Here is a 13,503-nt window from a genome sequence, read left to right as displayed (position 1 = left end):
GACTCCATCCCCATTCATTGTTCACTCCTTATCCCTTACACCCACCCTATCTTCTGCATAAAACTTGGCATATTCCCAACTACCATCAGTTCTGAGGAAGGGTCACTGGACCCGAAATGTTAGCTCCGTTTTCTCTCTTCACAAATGCTGTCAGACCCGCTGAGTTCCTCCAGCAAGTTCTGTTTTGGTTTCTGATTTCCAGCACCTGCAGTTATTTCGGTCTTCATTCAGAAATATTTGAAGTTGAAAGAACAAGCAAACATTGAAAAAGAAGTGGCATCCAGTGAAGGAGATGTCAGTCAGCAGTTTGTTCATTTGATCAGAGCTGAAAGGCACAGCACAGTTACAGTGCCAGAGGCCATTCGGCCCATCACACCTGTCCTTCAAAGTAGCACAAAGAGAATCTAACCGGAGATGGAACAGGATTGAAGGGCTGAATGGCCTCTTCCTCACAGCTTTCTCTGGCCGATGGACCTTCAATTCCCGGGGGAGTCCACTCTCACCCTGAGGGATTGGGAGCCCTGACTGTAAAACAGCATTTACTCAACATCCGGAATCTTCCAGGAAGGAATCTTCAGCCCTTTGCTCCAAACCGGTCCGTGTTGAAATTTACAGCAGGTTTGGACCAGCATAACAATTTCTAGAAGTTTCCAAACCGGAGACTGTCTGTCTCTCCCACCAGAACCTCTCCCTCTCCCTTCTCAATTCTCTCCTCCCTCACACTCTCTTCCTCATGCACCCTGTTTCCTTCCTCCATCTTCTTCCCACCCTCACCTCCTCCAACAGCCTCCTCCGCCTCCCCCCTTTCCTCTTTCATCCTCTTCAGCCCTTTCCTTGGCCTCCGTTGACCCATCCCCCGCTCCTCCCCACCTGACCCTCACTTCCCCACTTCCTCCCCAACCCCAACCCAACCCCAACCCAGCCCCCCCCCCCCCCCCCCACCCCCACAGCCTGGTCTGATCCTTTGGTGAACATGGAGAGCTTACCCCCAGTCTCTGCATCATGGTAGTTGGGATCCAGCCCTTTATCTAAGAGTTTAAGCATCTTATCGACTGAGCCATGTTGGACATACTCGAAAAATTTCTTCAGACTGGCCTGTAAAAGAGAAACATCACATCGGAGTGCATTAAAACAAATCAATCTCCAGCATATACCGATGCCCTGAGTTAGGCTGTCAATTTCCACCTGCCCTTAGCTGCAGTGTTGGGGGTGAAAGGATTGGACCGTGACCTTTGACCTGGATGTGATTTCACCCCAGACCCAGGCTGACTACCTCCTCTGACCCAGTCTACTACTGACCATTTCTCTGCAGGGCTAGCATCAATACCAGGGGTCAAAGTTCACAAATACTCCCTGACATGACAGGATTTGTTGCCCTGGGAGATGCGTTTAATCTCCCCACTCCAACCCCCGATCGCAACAAAAACTCCATTATAGACTGTTAAACGGATCAATTCCCAAACCAATCCCACTGTCCCGCTCCCTCTCTGTTACACTGGATCAATCCCAAACCAATCCCACTGTCCCGCTCCCTCTCTGTTACACTGGATCAATCCCAAACCAATCCCACTGTCCCACTCCTCTCTGTTACACTGGATCATTCCCAAACCAATCCCACTGTCCCGCTCCCTCTCTGTTACACTGGATCAATCCCAAACCAATCCCACTGTCCCGCTCCCTCTCTGTTACACTGGATCAATCCCAAACCAATCCCACTGTCCCACTCCCTCCTTGTTACACTGGATCAATCCCAAACCAATCCCACTGTCCCACTCCTCTCTGTTACACTGGATCATTCCCAAACCAATCCCACTGTCCCGCTCCCTCTCTGTTACACGGGATCAATCCCAAACCAAACTCACTGTCTCACTCCCTCCCTTTAGCACTGAAACAATCCCAAATTAATTCCACTGATCCATTCTTTCCCCAAAGCCCTGTGTCAATTCCAAACTAATCCCACAACTCCACTCTTTCCCATAGCCTAGTATCAATCCCAAAAGAATCCCACGATTCCATACTCTCCCCAATCCCTGCATCAATCTCAAACCAGTCTCTCTGATACATCTTTCTCCAAAGCCCTCTATCTTTAGTTCCTTCCAAACTTTTAACGTCTTTTAATGGATTCTGGACTTAAGCGACTCAGAGTGAAAGTAAGAAAGTGTGTGTGTGTGTGTGTGTGTGTGTGTGAGAGAGAGAGACAGAGAGAGAGCAAATGAGAGTAGAAGTGAGTGAGTGGGTGAGACTAAGTAAGTGATTGAAGAAAGATCAGAGACAGAGATAGATCAAAGATAGAGAGCGCAATCAGAGATAGAGAGAGAGAGATCAGAGATAAGAGAAAGATCAGAGATAGAGAGAGATCAGAAAGATAAAGATGTGCAGATTGAGAGAGAAAGAGATCAGAGAGATAGACAGAAATAGAGATAGAGAGATTAAAGATAGATCAGAGATGGAGACTGATAAAGAGATAGACAAAGCAAGAGATAAAGGGATAGAGAGTGAGAGTGAGAGATAGATAGCATGAGAGACAGAGATAGAGACAGAGAGAGATGTCAGAGAGAGTGCCTACCCAGCAAGAAGACCGTGAAAAGAACATTAATTTGTATCAGGATTGTCAGAATGATAAGACTTCAAAGAGAATTATTTAAACTCTCTCGGATCAAGCTGACATTTTATGGAAAATAATCTTTTTTTCACATCCTTGGGTGCTGCCGATGAAGGAATGGAAAGAGCAATGTTTCACTGGTCACTATCTGTGGTCACTATCTGTGGTCATTATCTGTTGTCACTAGCTGTGGTCATTATCTGTGGTCATTATCTTTTGTCACTATCTGTGGTCACTATCTGTGGTCACTATCTGTTGTCACTATCTGTGGTCATTATCTGTGGTTCTATCTGTTGTTGTCACTATCTGTGGTCATTATCTGTGGTTACTATCTGCGGTCACTATCTGTTGTTGTCATTATCTGTGGTCACTATCTGTGGTCATTATCTGTGGTCATTTTCTGTTGTCACTATCTGTGGTCATTATCTGTGGTCATTATCTGTTGTCACTAGCTGTGGACACTAGCTGTGGTCACTATCTGTGGTCACTATCTGTTGTCACTATCTGTTGTCACTATCTGTGGTCACGATCTGTAGTCAACTAAGAAATGGCCTCTTCTGGGCAATGTACCCAGAAACCTGAGTATCGTAGCCCTTTGACCTCTAATCCTTGTTCTCTTTATTGATAGGAAGATTTTACTTTAATCTTACTGTGAGATTTGGTATGTAGCTTGGAAGGATTATAATAGCCTTCAAAATCACAGCAAGTTCACCAAAACATTACTAGGACTGAAAGGGACATTAGGAAGAGGGAACAAGGGATACATGTGGCTCCAATGGAGCTGGCTCAAGAATTGTGAAAGAAACAAAGGAGCTAAAGAGAGGTAGATTTGCATCTATATAGCACCTAGGACATCTCCAAATGCATCACAGTCAATGAACTATCTTTAAAGTAGAGCCATGTCTATAACTTGGGGACATGTGGCAGCCAGTTTATGTACAGTCAGCTCCCACAGGTCACCATCTGAATTTTGATTGAGGGATAAAATCATCAGTCAGAATAATTCCCCTGCTCTTCTGTTGGAAAAAAAAAGGGCAGGGGATTCTTCATGTCCAGCTGCGAGGGTAAACAAGGCCTTGGACTGAGGTCTCGCCCAGAGCACAGCATATCCAACCCTGTCACTCTCCCTCAACGCTGCACTGGAGCATCAGCCTTTGTGCTTTCATAGGAAAGGGTGACAGGACCCAAATCTACTTCTCTCTGCACAGATGCTGCCTGACCTGCTGAGTTTTGATTAGAATAGATTCCCTACAGTGTGGAAACAGGCCCTTTGGCCCAACAAGTCCACACTGACCCTCCAGGGAGCAACCCACCCAGACCCATTCCCCAACGACTAATGCACCAAACACTATGGGCAATTTAGCATGGCCAATTCACCTGGCCTGCACATCTTTGTGACTGTGGGAGGAAACCAGAGCAAATCCACACAGACACAGAGCAAATGTGCAAACTCCACACAGACAATTGCCCAAGGCAGGAATTGAACCCAGGCCCCTGGCACTGTGAGGCAGCAGTGCTAACCACCAAGCCACCGAGCTTTGTGAGCCTGTTTACTCACTGTAATTGCTTGGTTTGTCTTGGGTACGGACTCAGGGGATAATAATCAAACAGCAGCAATAACCGAAAGCCGGGGCGAAAGCACGGAGCAGAGAGCTGAAAGCATTGTGAATAAAACGTTCCACTCAGATCAAAACTTGCTGCACCACGGCAGAGCTCGCAGACGTGAAAGATGCACAAGATCGAAATGGGTCCATGTTGAGAAGCGTTATGTGCCTGAGTGATTATCTCTGGAATGACCCCTCCAGTTCCCAGCCCAGTGCCATTGTAGCAAATTAATCAGACCTTGGTGTGCAGTTTCCCCAGCTGCTTTTCATCCAGGTTTGTCTGTTTATAAACCCTCGTTTTGTAACGAAACTGTGGAAGAGAAGGAAAAGACGGTGTCAGCATCTTGGATTCACTGCTCCTGATGTCCCCTGTGATTAACTTCGATCTCGGATTACGTATCACCACTCACCCCTCTAACTGGGTGATTCCCACATTAGCACGCTCACCATTTGGCACTGAAACACGTGGTGTGGTGGTGCCAGTGTTGGCCTGGGCTGGACAAAATCCGAAGTCACACGACGCCAGGTTTATAGCCCGAGAGGTTTATATATAATCACAGGCTTTCAGAGCGCGGCTCCTTTGTCAGGTGAGGTGGCAAAGTCACTCTGAAAGCTTGTGATTCCAAATAAACCTGTCAAGCTTTAACCTGGTGTCATGAGACTTCGGACCTTGAAATACAGGTTAAGATGCACTCCCCCATGCTGCTCACCATGTTGTACGGATAGTTCGGTTCCACTGGGATCTACAGGGACCTGCTCAATCTGGTGTGATTGGGGAAAACCACCTGGCGGCCTTACGAGGTCTTGTAATAACCAAGCTGCAGATTATTCTGTTAAAGTATGTGTTACATCGCTCTGATAGACATTGTTGTGAGGGAGAGCTTGATGTTAGATTATATTGACCCAAAGCCATCTCCCTGATTGAGTGCAGTGCTCCAGGCACCCCTCAGCATTAACCTGTCCAGACGTCTCCACCCTTAGACAATAAGAAGCATCAGAGCATCTAAGGGTTGATGGTTTCAGATTCTCATGAAGTAACACGCTGTCACTTTCAAACACTTGCCTTTCCCATCACCCCTCAGGCTCAGAGTGAGCGGATGGGGTGAGAAGACACATCTACTGTTTCATGGTCTCTAGAAATTGCCTTACTTTTCCAGGATACCCGACATGCTCCCTCCTCAAGGTAGGGCTTAAACTCTGGGTGCTGAAAACAGCAATCCAAAAGTGGACCCAAGGGAAATTTAAAAAGTGCCTGAATCCTGCTGAAGGCCCAAGATGGCCATGGAAAGCCCTTGATGGTTGTTCATCAGAAGTGCATTCATTCCCTTGTGGGTTTCTGTTGGCTCCAAGCTAAGAATGAGTTTTCTTCAGCTGACTCCAAACACTAGGTCTTTCAGACCCCATTCCCTCAGAGCAAGCTCTCCTCTCGGTTGAGGTCAGATCCCTCCTTTTTAGGTGCCTCCTTTCGGACTCAACACCTTCATATCGAGGCTTTCCCTCCAAAACCAACTCCGCCATAACACGCCCCCCCCCCCCCCCCCATAACACTCTGTGCACCCTTCCAGCTCCTGCTTTCTCACAAGTGGCCTTCGATCCCCCTAACCCCAGGATGCTCATGACTGTAGACAGTTTTCTAACCAATCCGTTCAAAAATGCTATGACACACCTCAGGAGCAGGTGGGATTTAACACCACAAGCCCAGAAGCAATAGGAACAGGAGTAGGCCATTCAGTCCCTTCAGTCCACCATTCAATAGGATCATGGCTGATCCAACATTCCTCACATCCACCTTCCTACCCTTTCCCTGTAATTCGTACTTCCCCAACTGATCGAGAATCTATCTCCCTCAGCCTTAAATATACACCGGGACTCTGCCCCCACAGCTCTCTAAGGTAAGGAGTTCCAAAAACCGACAACACTCTGAGAGATGAAATTCCTCCTCATCTCAGTCTTAAATAGGTGCCTCTTTATTCTGAGACTGTGCCCTGTGGTCCTAGACTCTCTCAAGAGGGGAAACATTGTCTCAGCATTGACCCTGCCAAACCCCTGAAGAATCCGATACGTTTCCATCAGATCACCTCTCATTCTTTTAACCTCCAGAGAGTGGATTCCCGACCTTTGCAGGGAAGACCATCCCACCACCTCAGGGATCAGCCTTGTGAACTTTCTCTGAACCGCCTCCAACGAAATAATCTCTCTCCTTAAATAAGGGGACCAGAACTCTTCATGTTGACGCACTGGTTACAAAGGCCCAACAATGTCTTTTCTTCCTCAGGCAGCTGAGAAACTTTGACATGACGGCAAATACCCTCGCCAACTTTTATAGGTGCGCCATCGAGAGCATTCTGCCTGGGTCTATCACTACCTGATATGGCAACTGTACCTTTCAAGATCAGAGATGGAGCACAAGGCTAGCACACAGCAAGCTCCCACAGATAGCGAGTTACAGAGAGTGGGGAACTCAGCCCGGACAATCACAAAGGCCAACCTCCCATCTATAGACTCCATCTACCAGGCCCACTGTCAAGGAAAGGCCGCCAGCATTCTCAAAGATCCATCCCACCCTGACAATGTTTTTCTACAACCTCTACCACTGGGGAGAAGGTACAGAAGCCTGAACACACACACCAGCCGGTTTCAAAATAGTTTCAACCCTCTGTTGTCAGAATACTGAATGGACTCACAAACTCTTAGCATTCGGCTGTATCTGTGTTTTTGTTTTTGCCACTGTTTACCTATTATTTACTATCTCTGCTACCTAACTCTGTGATCTGCCTGTATTGCTCACAAGACAAAGCTTTTCACTGTGCCTCAGTACACGTGACAATCAATTCTATTCAATTCAATTCAGAACAGCTCACAGTGCTCCAGACTTGAACTCAGGTTCAAAACCAGAAAGTGCTGGAGAAACTCAGCAGGTCTGGCAGCATCTGTGGACAGAAAGCAGAATCAATGTTTCGGGTCTTCAGAAGACGATCGTTCTTAAGACGGGTCACCTGACCCAAAATGTTAACCCTGCTTTCTCTCTCTCCACAGATGCTGCCAGACCTGCTGAGTTTCTCCAGCAATTTCTGTTTTTGTTTCTAATTTTCAGCATCCTCAGTGCTTTCAGTTTTTGAATTCAGGTCTCCAGGCTTAGAGATGAGGACACTACCACTGCACCATAAGATCCCTTGACTGACACTTACAGTCATGGCAATTATTGCAGAATACTTGATATTAACAAATAAACCAATGCACCAATTTATTCAGTGGGAGCAGGATACTACATCCAGAATGCTGCAGATATTGCTCCGGGAAGCTTAATTAGCTAAACAATCCTTATGTGAAGCAAGCTTTTGTTTTCTTCCATAAAGATAAAGTGATAAATTGACCTTTCAGTGGATGTTATTTTCCCTTAACCAAAATTAGGATCTATTGGGAACACCACAGACAAGAGAGAGAAATACAACACCACAAGCTCTTCCAAATTAAAGCACTGATTCGATCATTAGTTGACAGGGAGCCAGTGTGAATAAATGTGGAGGGAGAGAGAGAGAGATGATTGAATAATTAGGGAACACTTGAGTGGGCTTTGCAACTCCACAGACTTGAAGGAAGAAGCTCATTTTTCAGCTTTTAATCTGCAAGGTTTGCACTTTTGTAGAAAGTTGAGAGTTTGTTTTTCCACTGCAGAGTCTTGAGATCCTACACTACCCTTCCCAGATCCAAAAGGAGTTGCTGTCTCTTAGAGAACAGACTAAACTGAGGCCCTGTCCAGACTCTTGGGTGGTCCACAGTCAGAATTCATGAAGAAAACTGGGATCTAACAACTGGTATCTTTATCTATAGTCATCCCTCAACCAATGTCACTGAGGAGTTCTACCCGGTCATTATCCCCTTGGGGTTTGTGGGAATTCTCTCTCTCTCTCTCTCTCTCTCTCTGTACAAACTGGCAGCTGCACTTCCTAAAGAACAAAAGCAAATCTGCTTTGAAAGTACTCCATCAGCTGTAGACTGTGTTGAGACAGTCTGAAACAGAGAAAGATGTTGTAACAGAGAGAGGTTTGCATTCATACTGCACCCCCCTCACCATCACAGGACTCCCCAGTGAGCTTCCTGAACAATGGAATGTTTTCAGAAATGTGGCCCACTGTTGGAACACGAGAAACCTGCGAGCCAATTAACTCCCAGTCAGCTCCCATGAATATCAATGTGGCGATGACCAGATCAACCTTGGAAGTTGTTGAAGAATAAGTATTGGCCAGGGAGAGCTCCTCCACAAAACATCACCTTTGAGACTGACCTGAAAAAGCAGGTGTTTCATTGTGGGCTTGCTACCCTCCAGAGATAGCGCCCCCCCACAGTGCGGCACTCCTTCAGCTCTGTGTCACAGCACTGCAAGGCTAAGTCTACTTTCTCTGTACCTCCTGGCATTAAGATGCTTGCAAGCAGAAATCACAGGTTTATCAATAAACCTGTACCTCTATGCTAGCTTAACCTCCCCCTCCCCCCACCGCCAACGCTACTATCTGGGCCTTGTTTGGCCACTCTCACCTCCAGATAAGGCACTCCCTTCTCAAAGGATTGTGGGTATTCTCGGAGCAGCTTCTCCTCATTCAGGAACTTAGCATCGCGTCCATTCGTTGCAGGTTGAAACAAGCCATAATTTAGTACGTCTTTCAAGCTCTCGTTTAATGTACACAGCACCTGTTGCTTGGCAACCCAAATCGAAGCATCAGGGTTAAATCGAAGGCATTTCTGTTGAAAGAGAGTGGGGGAGAAAAAGTTGGATTCTAAGGCTAAGAAAAATTACCCCCCCTCTTGAGGGGAAAATAAAGACATTCTTTGTGGAAATGTGAAAACATGATTTAATTTAAAAACAAAGGTTCATTTCAAAATGGCTGCCTCAGGGATATGGTGTGGGGGAGGGGAGAGGAATCTCAGAATTGTTGCAAGGAAGCCATTCAGCCCATCTTTTCTTGATAGCTCTCCAAACCAGCAATGGGCCTTCGGGCAGGACTTACAGGGTCCTGGGGTATTGTTGCCAAATAAAGAGACCTGGGGGTGCAGGTAGATAGTTCCTTGCAAGTGGCTTCACAGGTAGACAAGGTAGTGAAGAAGGAGTTTTGCACGCTTGCTTACATTGCTCAGATCATTGAGTACAGGAGTTGGGAGGTCATGTTTCGGCTGTTGAAGACATCCAAAATCCGCTTTTGGAATACTGCGTTCAATTCTGGTCTCTCTGGAAGGATGCTATGAAACTGCAAAGGGTACAGAGAAGATTCACAAGGAAATTGCTGGGACTGGAGGGTTTGAGCTATAGGAAGATACTGAATAGGCTGGGGTTGTTTTCCCTGGAGCATCAGAGGCTGAGGGGTGACGGTATGGAGGTTTATAAAATCATGAGGGGCATGGATAAGGTGAATAGCCAAGGTCTTTTTTTCCAAGGTGAGGGAGTCCAAAACTAGAGGGCATAGGTTTACAATGTAAGAGGAAAGATTTCATAGGGACCTGAAGGGCAAGGTTTTCATGCAGAGGGTGGTGTGTGTATGGAACCAGCTGTCCGAGGAAGTGATTGAGGTGGATACAATTACAACATATAAAAGACATTTGGGCAGGTATATGGATAGGAAAGGTTTACAGAGATATGGGCCAAATGCAGGCCAATGGAACCAGTGCAGCTTCGGAAATCAGGTCAGTATGGACAAGGTGGGCCAAAGGGTCTGTTTCCATGCTGTAGGACTCTAGTGCCATTCCTCTGCTGCCTCCCCATAATCCGATATATTCTTCCTCTTCATTCAGATAGCAATCCCTCGATTGAACCTGCCTCTACCACATTCCCGGGCAGTGCACTCCATACCTTACATCACTCCCGGTCTGAAAGAATCTTCCCTCACACCTTCGTCGCCCCTTTTGGCGATTAGCTTAAATCCTTGCTCGCTTGTCCCCGACGTGGGACCAGTTTCACGCTTATCCACTCCGTTGAGACCCACCACCTTTTGAGCTCCTCACTCTGTCCTCGCCTCTCTGCCTTCTCTCCTCTGACACAAACAATCCCAGCTTTTCCAGTCTGTCCACATTTGGGCAGCTCCTCACCTCTGGACCGATTCCTGAGAAGCTGATCTGGATTCCTTCCAAACCTTCATCTCTTCCTGAAAGTGTGTGAACCTCCAACTGAGGCTGAACCAATGTTTCATATGTTTACTATTACCGCTTGCTGTTGTACCCCAACCATCCATTGGACCCTACATGCCGTATGCTTTCCAAACCCCTCTTGGAATCTGTCCTAGCACCTAAAATGAACTTTGCAGCGTTAAGTGTTAAAGTCTTCATAGTCATTACACAGAGGTAGTGGTTTAACCAGAGGTCACCAGCTGAAGGGAGAGGAAAGTCCCTCAGGGTAACCTGAGGTAGTGCAGGGATTGAACCCACAGCTTTGGCATCACTCTGCCTCACAAGTAACCCATCCAGTCAACCAAGCTCTACCTCAGCTCCCTTTCTGCATCTCTCCCACTCTCTGCGTCTCTCTCTCTCTCTGCATCTCTCTAGGCACTACACAAAACCATGCTGTAGAAGATCACTATAGAAAATTATGCTATTGAAGATCGCTATACAAAATCACAGTATAGAAGATCACTATAGAAAATCGCACTGTAGAAGATCACTATATAAAATTGCGCTGTAGAAGGTCAGTATAGAAAATCACGCTGCAGAAGATCGCTATAGAAAATCGCACTGTAGACGATCACCATAGAAAATCACACTGTCAAAGATCACTATACAAAATTGTGCTGAAGGAGATCACTATATAAAATCATGCTGGAGAAGATCACTATTGAAAATCGCGCTGTAGAAGATCACGATGGAAAGTCATGCTGTAGTAAATCACTATAGAACATGCCACTGTAGAAGATCGCTATCAAATATCGCACTGCAGAAGATCACTATAGAAAATCGCGCTGTAGACGATCGTTATAGAAAGATTGTTTGGTCAAAAATCGCAATCGAAAATCGTGCTGTAGAAGATCGCAAACGAAACTCGCACTGTTGAAGATCACGACAGAGCATCGCGCGGTCGAAGATCATAATAGAAAATCGTGCTGGAGATGATCACGATTGAAACTCACGCTGCAGAAGAACGCTATTGAAAATCCGCATTGTCAAAGATCACAATAGAAAACCATTCTGTAAAAGATCCCTTTAGAAAATAGTGCTGTAGTCGATCACTTCAGAAAATCGTGCGGCAGAAGATCACTACCGAACATTGCGCTGTAGATCGTTACAGAAAATCGCACTGTAGAAGATCATGAAAGAAAATTGCACTGTACAATATCGCAATAGAAAATTGCACTGCAGAAGATCACTAGGGAAAATCACGCTGTCAAAGGTCAATAGAGAAAATCATGCTGTAGAAGATCACGATACAAAAATCACGCTTTAGAGGATTATGATACAAAATCGTGCTGCAGAAGATTAATAATGGGAAATCGCGCTGTAGAACAATACTATAGAAAATTGCACTGTAAATCATTATAGAAAATCGTGCTGTAGAAGATGAATATATAAAACGACACCACAAAAGATTGTGATAGAAAATCACACTTAAAAGATCATTAGGAGAAAGTGAGGACAGCTGATGCTGGAGATCAGAGCTGAAAAATGTGTTGCTGGAAAAGTGCAGCAGGTCAGGCAGCATCCAAGGAGCAGGAGAATCGACGTTTTGGGCATAGGCCCTCCTTCAGGAATGCAACACATTTTTCAGCTGTAAAAGATCATTGTAGAGAATCGCGCTGTAAAATATTGCAATATAAAATTGCACTGCAGAAGATCACTAGAGAAAACCACGCTGCAGAAGATCACTAGAGAAAATCACATTGTAGTAGATCACTATAGGAAATTGTACTGTAGAAGATCACTATGGAAAATCATGCTGTAAGTGGTCAGTACAGACAATCACACTGAAGATTGTTATAGAAAATCGCGCGGTACAAGATCACAGTAGAAAAATCACATTGTAGAAGATTGCTATAGAAATTCACGCGATAAAAGATCACTATAGGAAATCACACCATAGAGGATCACTGTAGAAAATCACGTTGTAGAAGATCACTATAGAAAATTGTGCTGTAGAAGTTCACGATGGGAACATCGCGCTGTCAATGATGAGTACAGACAATTGCTCTGTAGAAGATCTTTATGGAAAATCGCATTGTAGAAGATCACTATAGAAAAATCTGCGCTGCCGATGATCACTATAGGAAACCATGCTGTAAAAGATCACTTTAGAAAATAGTGCTATAGTCAATCACTTCAGAAAATCATGCTGTAGAAGATCACTATAGAAAATTGTGCTGTAGATCATTATACAAAATCACACTGTAGAAGATGAATATGTAAAATGACACCGTAGAAGATTCTGAAGAAAAATCACACTGTAAAAGATCATTGCAGAGAATCACACTGTGGAAGATCGTTATAGAAAATTGCAGCGTAGAATATCGCATAGAAAATTGCACTACAGAAGATCACTAGAGAAAATCATGCTGTAGAAGATCACTGTTGAAAATCACATTGTAGAAGATCGCTATAGAAAATCACGTTGCGGAAGATCACTGTAGAAAAATCACTCTGTAGAAGACACGATAGAAATTCACGCTGTTGAACATCACTGTCGAAATTCACACTGTAGAAGATCACTATAGAAAATCACATTGTAGAAGATCGCTACAGAAAATTGCGCTGTGAAAGATCACTATAGAACATCATGCTGCAGAAGATCGCCACAGAAAATCACACTCTAGAAGATTATGTTGTTGAAGATCACTACAGAAAGAAACCATGTTGTAGAAAGTTGCTATAGAAAATCACACTGTTGAAGATCGCTATTAAATATCGCTCTGTAGAAGATCACTATAGAAAATCACGCTGCAGAAGATCATTATAGAAAAACACGCAGATGAAGATCACTATAGAAAATCACACTGTAAAAGATCTTTGCAGAGAATCGTGCTATGGAAGAACATTATAGAAAAACATGCTTTAGAAGGTCACAATACAAAATTGTGCTGTAGAAGATTGCAATGGTGAACCAGCTATAAAAAAGTCACGGTAGAAAATCATGCTGTAGAAGATGACTAGAGAAAATTGCACTGTAGAAAATCAATATAGAAAATCACAGTGTCGAGGATTACAAATGGACATCATGCTGGAGAAGATCACTGCAGACAATCTCACTATAGAAGATCACGAATAGGAATTCGTGCTGTAGAAGATCACTATAGAAAATCGCACTGTAGAAGATCACTATAGAGCATC

General features: G+C 44.8%; 1 protein-coding gene across 1 annotated transcript in view; it reads right to left on the bottom strand.

The window, feature by feature from the left end:
* The window catches only part of LOC132831202 (SH3 and multiple ankyrin repeat domains protein 1-like), a 267,969-nt gene extending 257,546 nt beyond the window's left edge, over nt 1-10,423 (bottom strand). Inside the window, exons 1-4 of the mRNA XM_060849215.1 lie at nt 10,400-10,423; nt 8,743-8,946; nt 4,445-4,516; nt 987-1,095 (exon numbers count right to left, since the gene is read on the bottom strand). Coding sequence (XP_060705198.1) covers nt 987-1,095; nt 4,445-4,516; nt 8,743-8,946; nt 10,400-10,423 — 409 coding nt within the window. The remainder of the gene's footprint in view (nt 1-986; nt 1,096-4,444; nt 4,517-8,742; nt 8,947-10,399) is intronic.
* Between the last annotated feature and the right edge of the window lie 3,080 nt (nt 10,424-13,503).

The sequence above is a fragment of the Hemiscyllium ocellatum genome, chromosome 33 (genome assembly GCF_020745735.1).
Source record: "Hemiscyllium ocellatum isolate sHemOce1 chromosome 33, sHemOce1.pat.X.cur, whole genome shotgun sequence".
Lineage (NCBI taxonomy): Eukaryota > Metazoa > Chordata > Chondrichthyes > Orectolobiformes > Hemiscylliidae > Hemiscyllium > Hemiscyllium ocellatum.
Note: the sequence above shows the minus strand (reverse complement) of the source record. Positions and strands in the feature narration are given on the sequence as shown.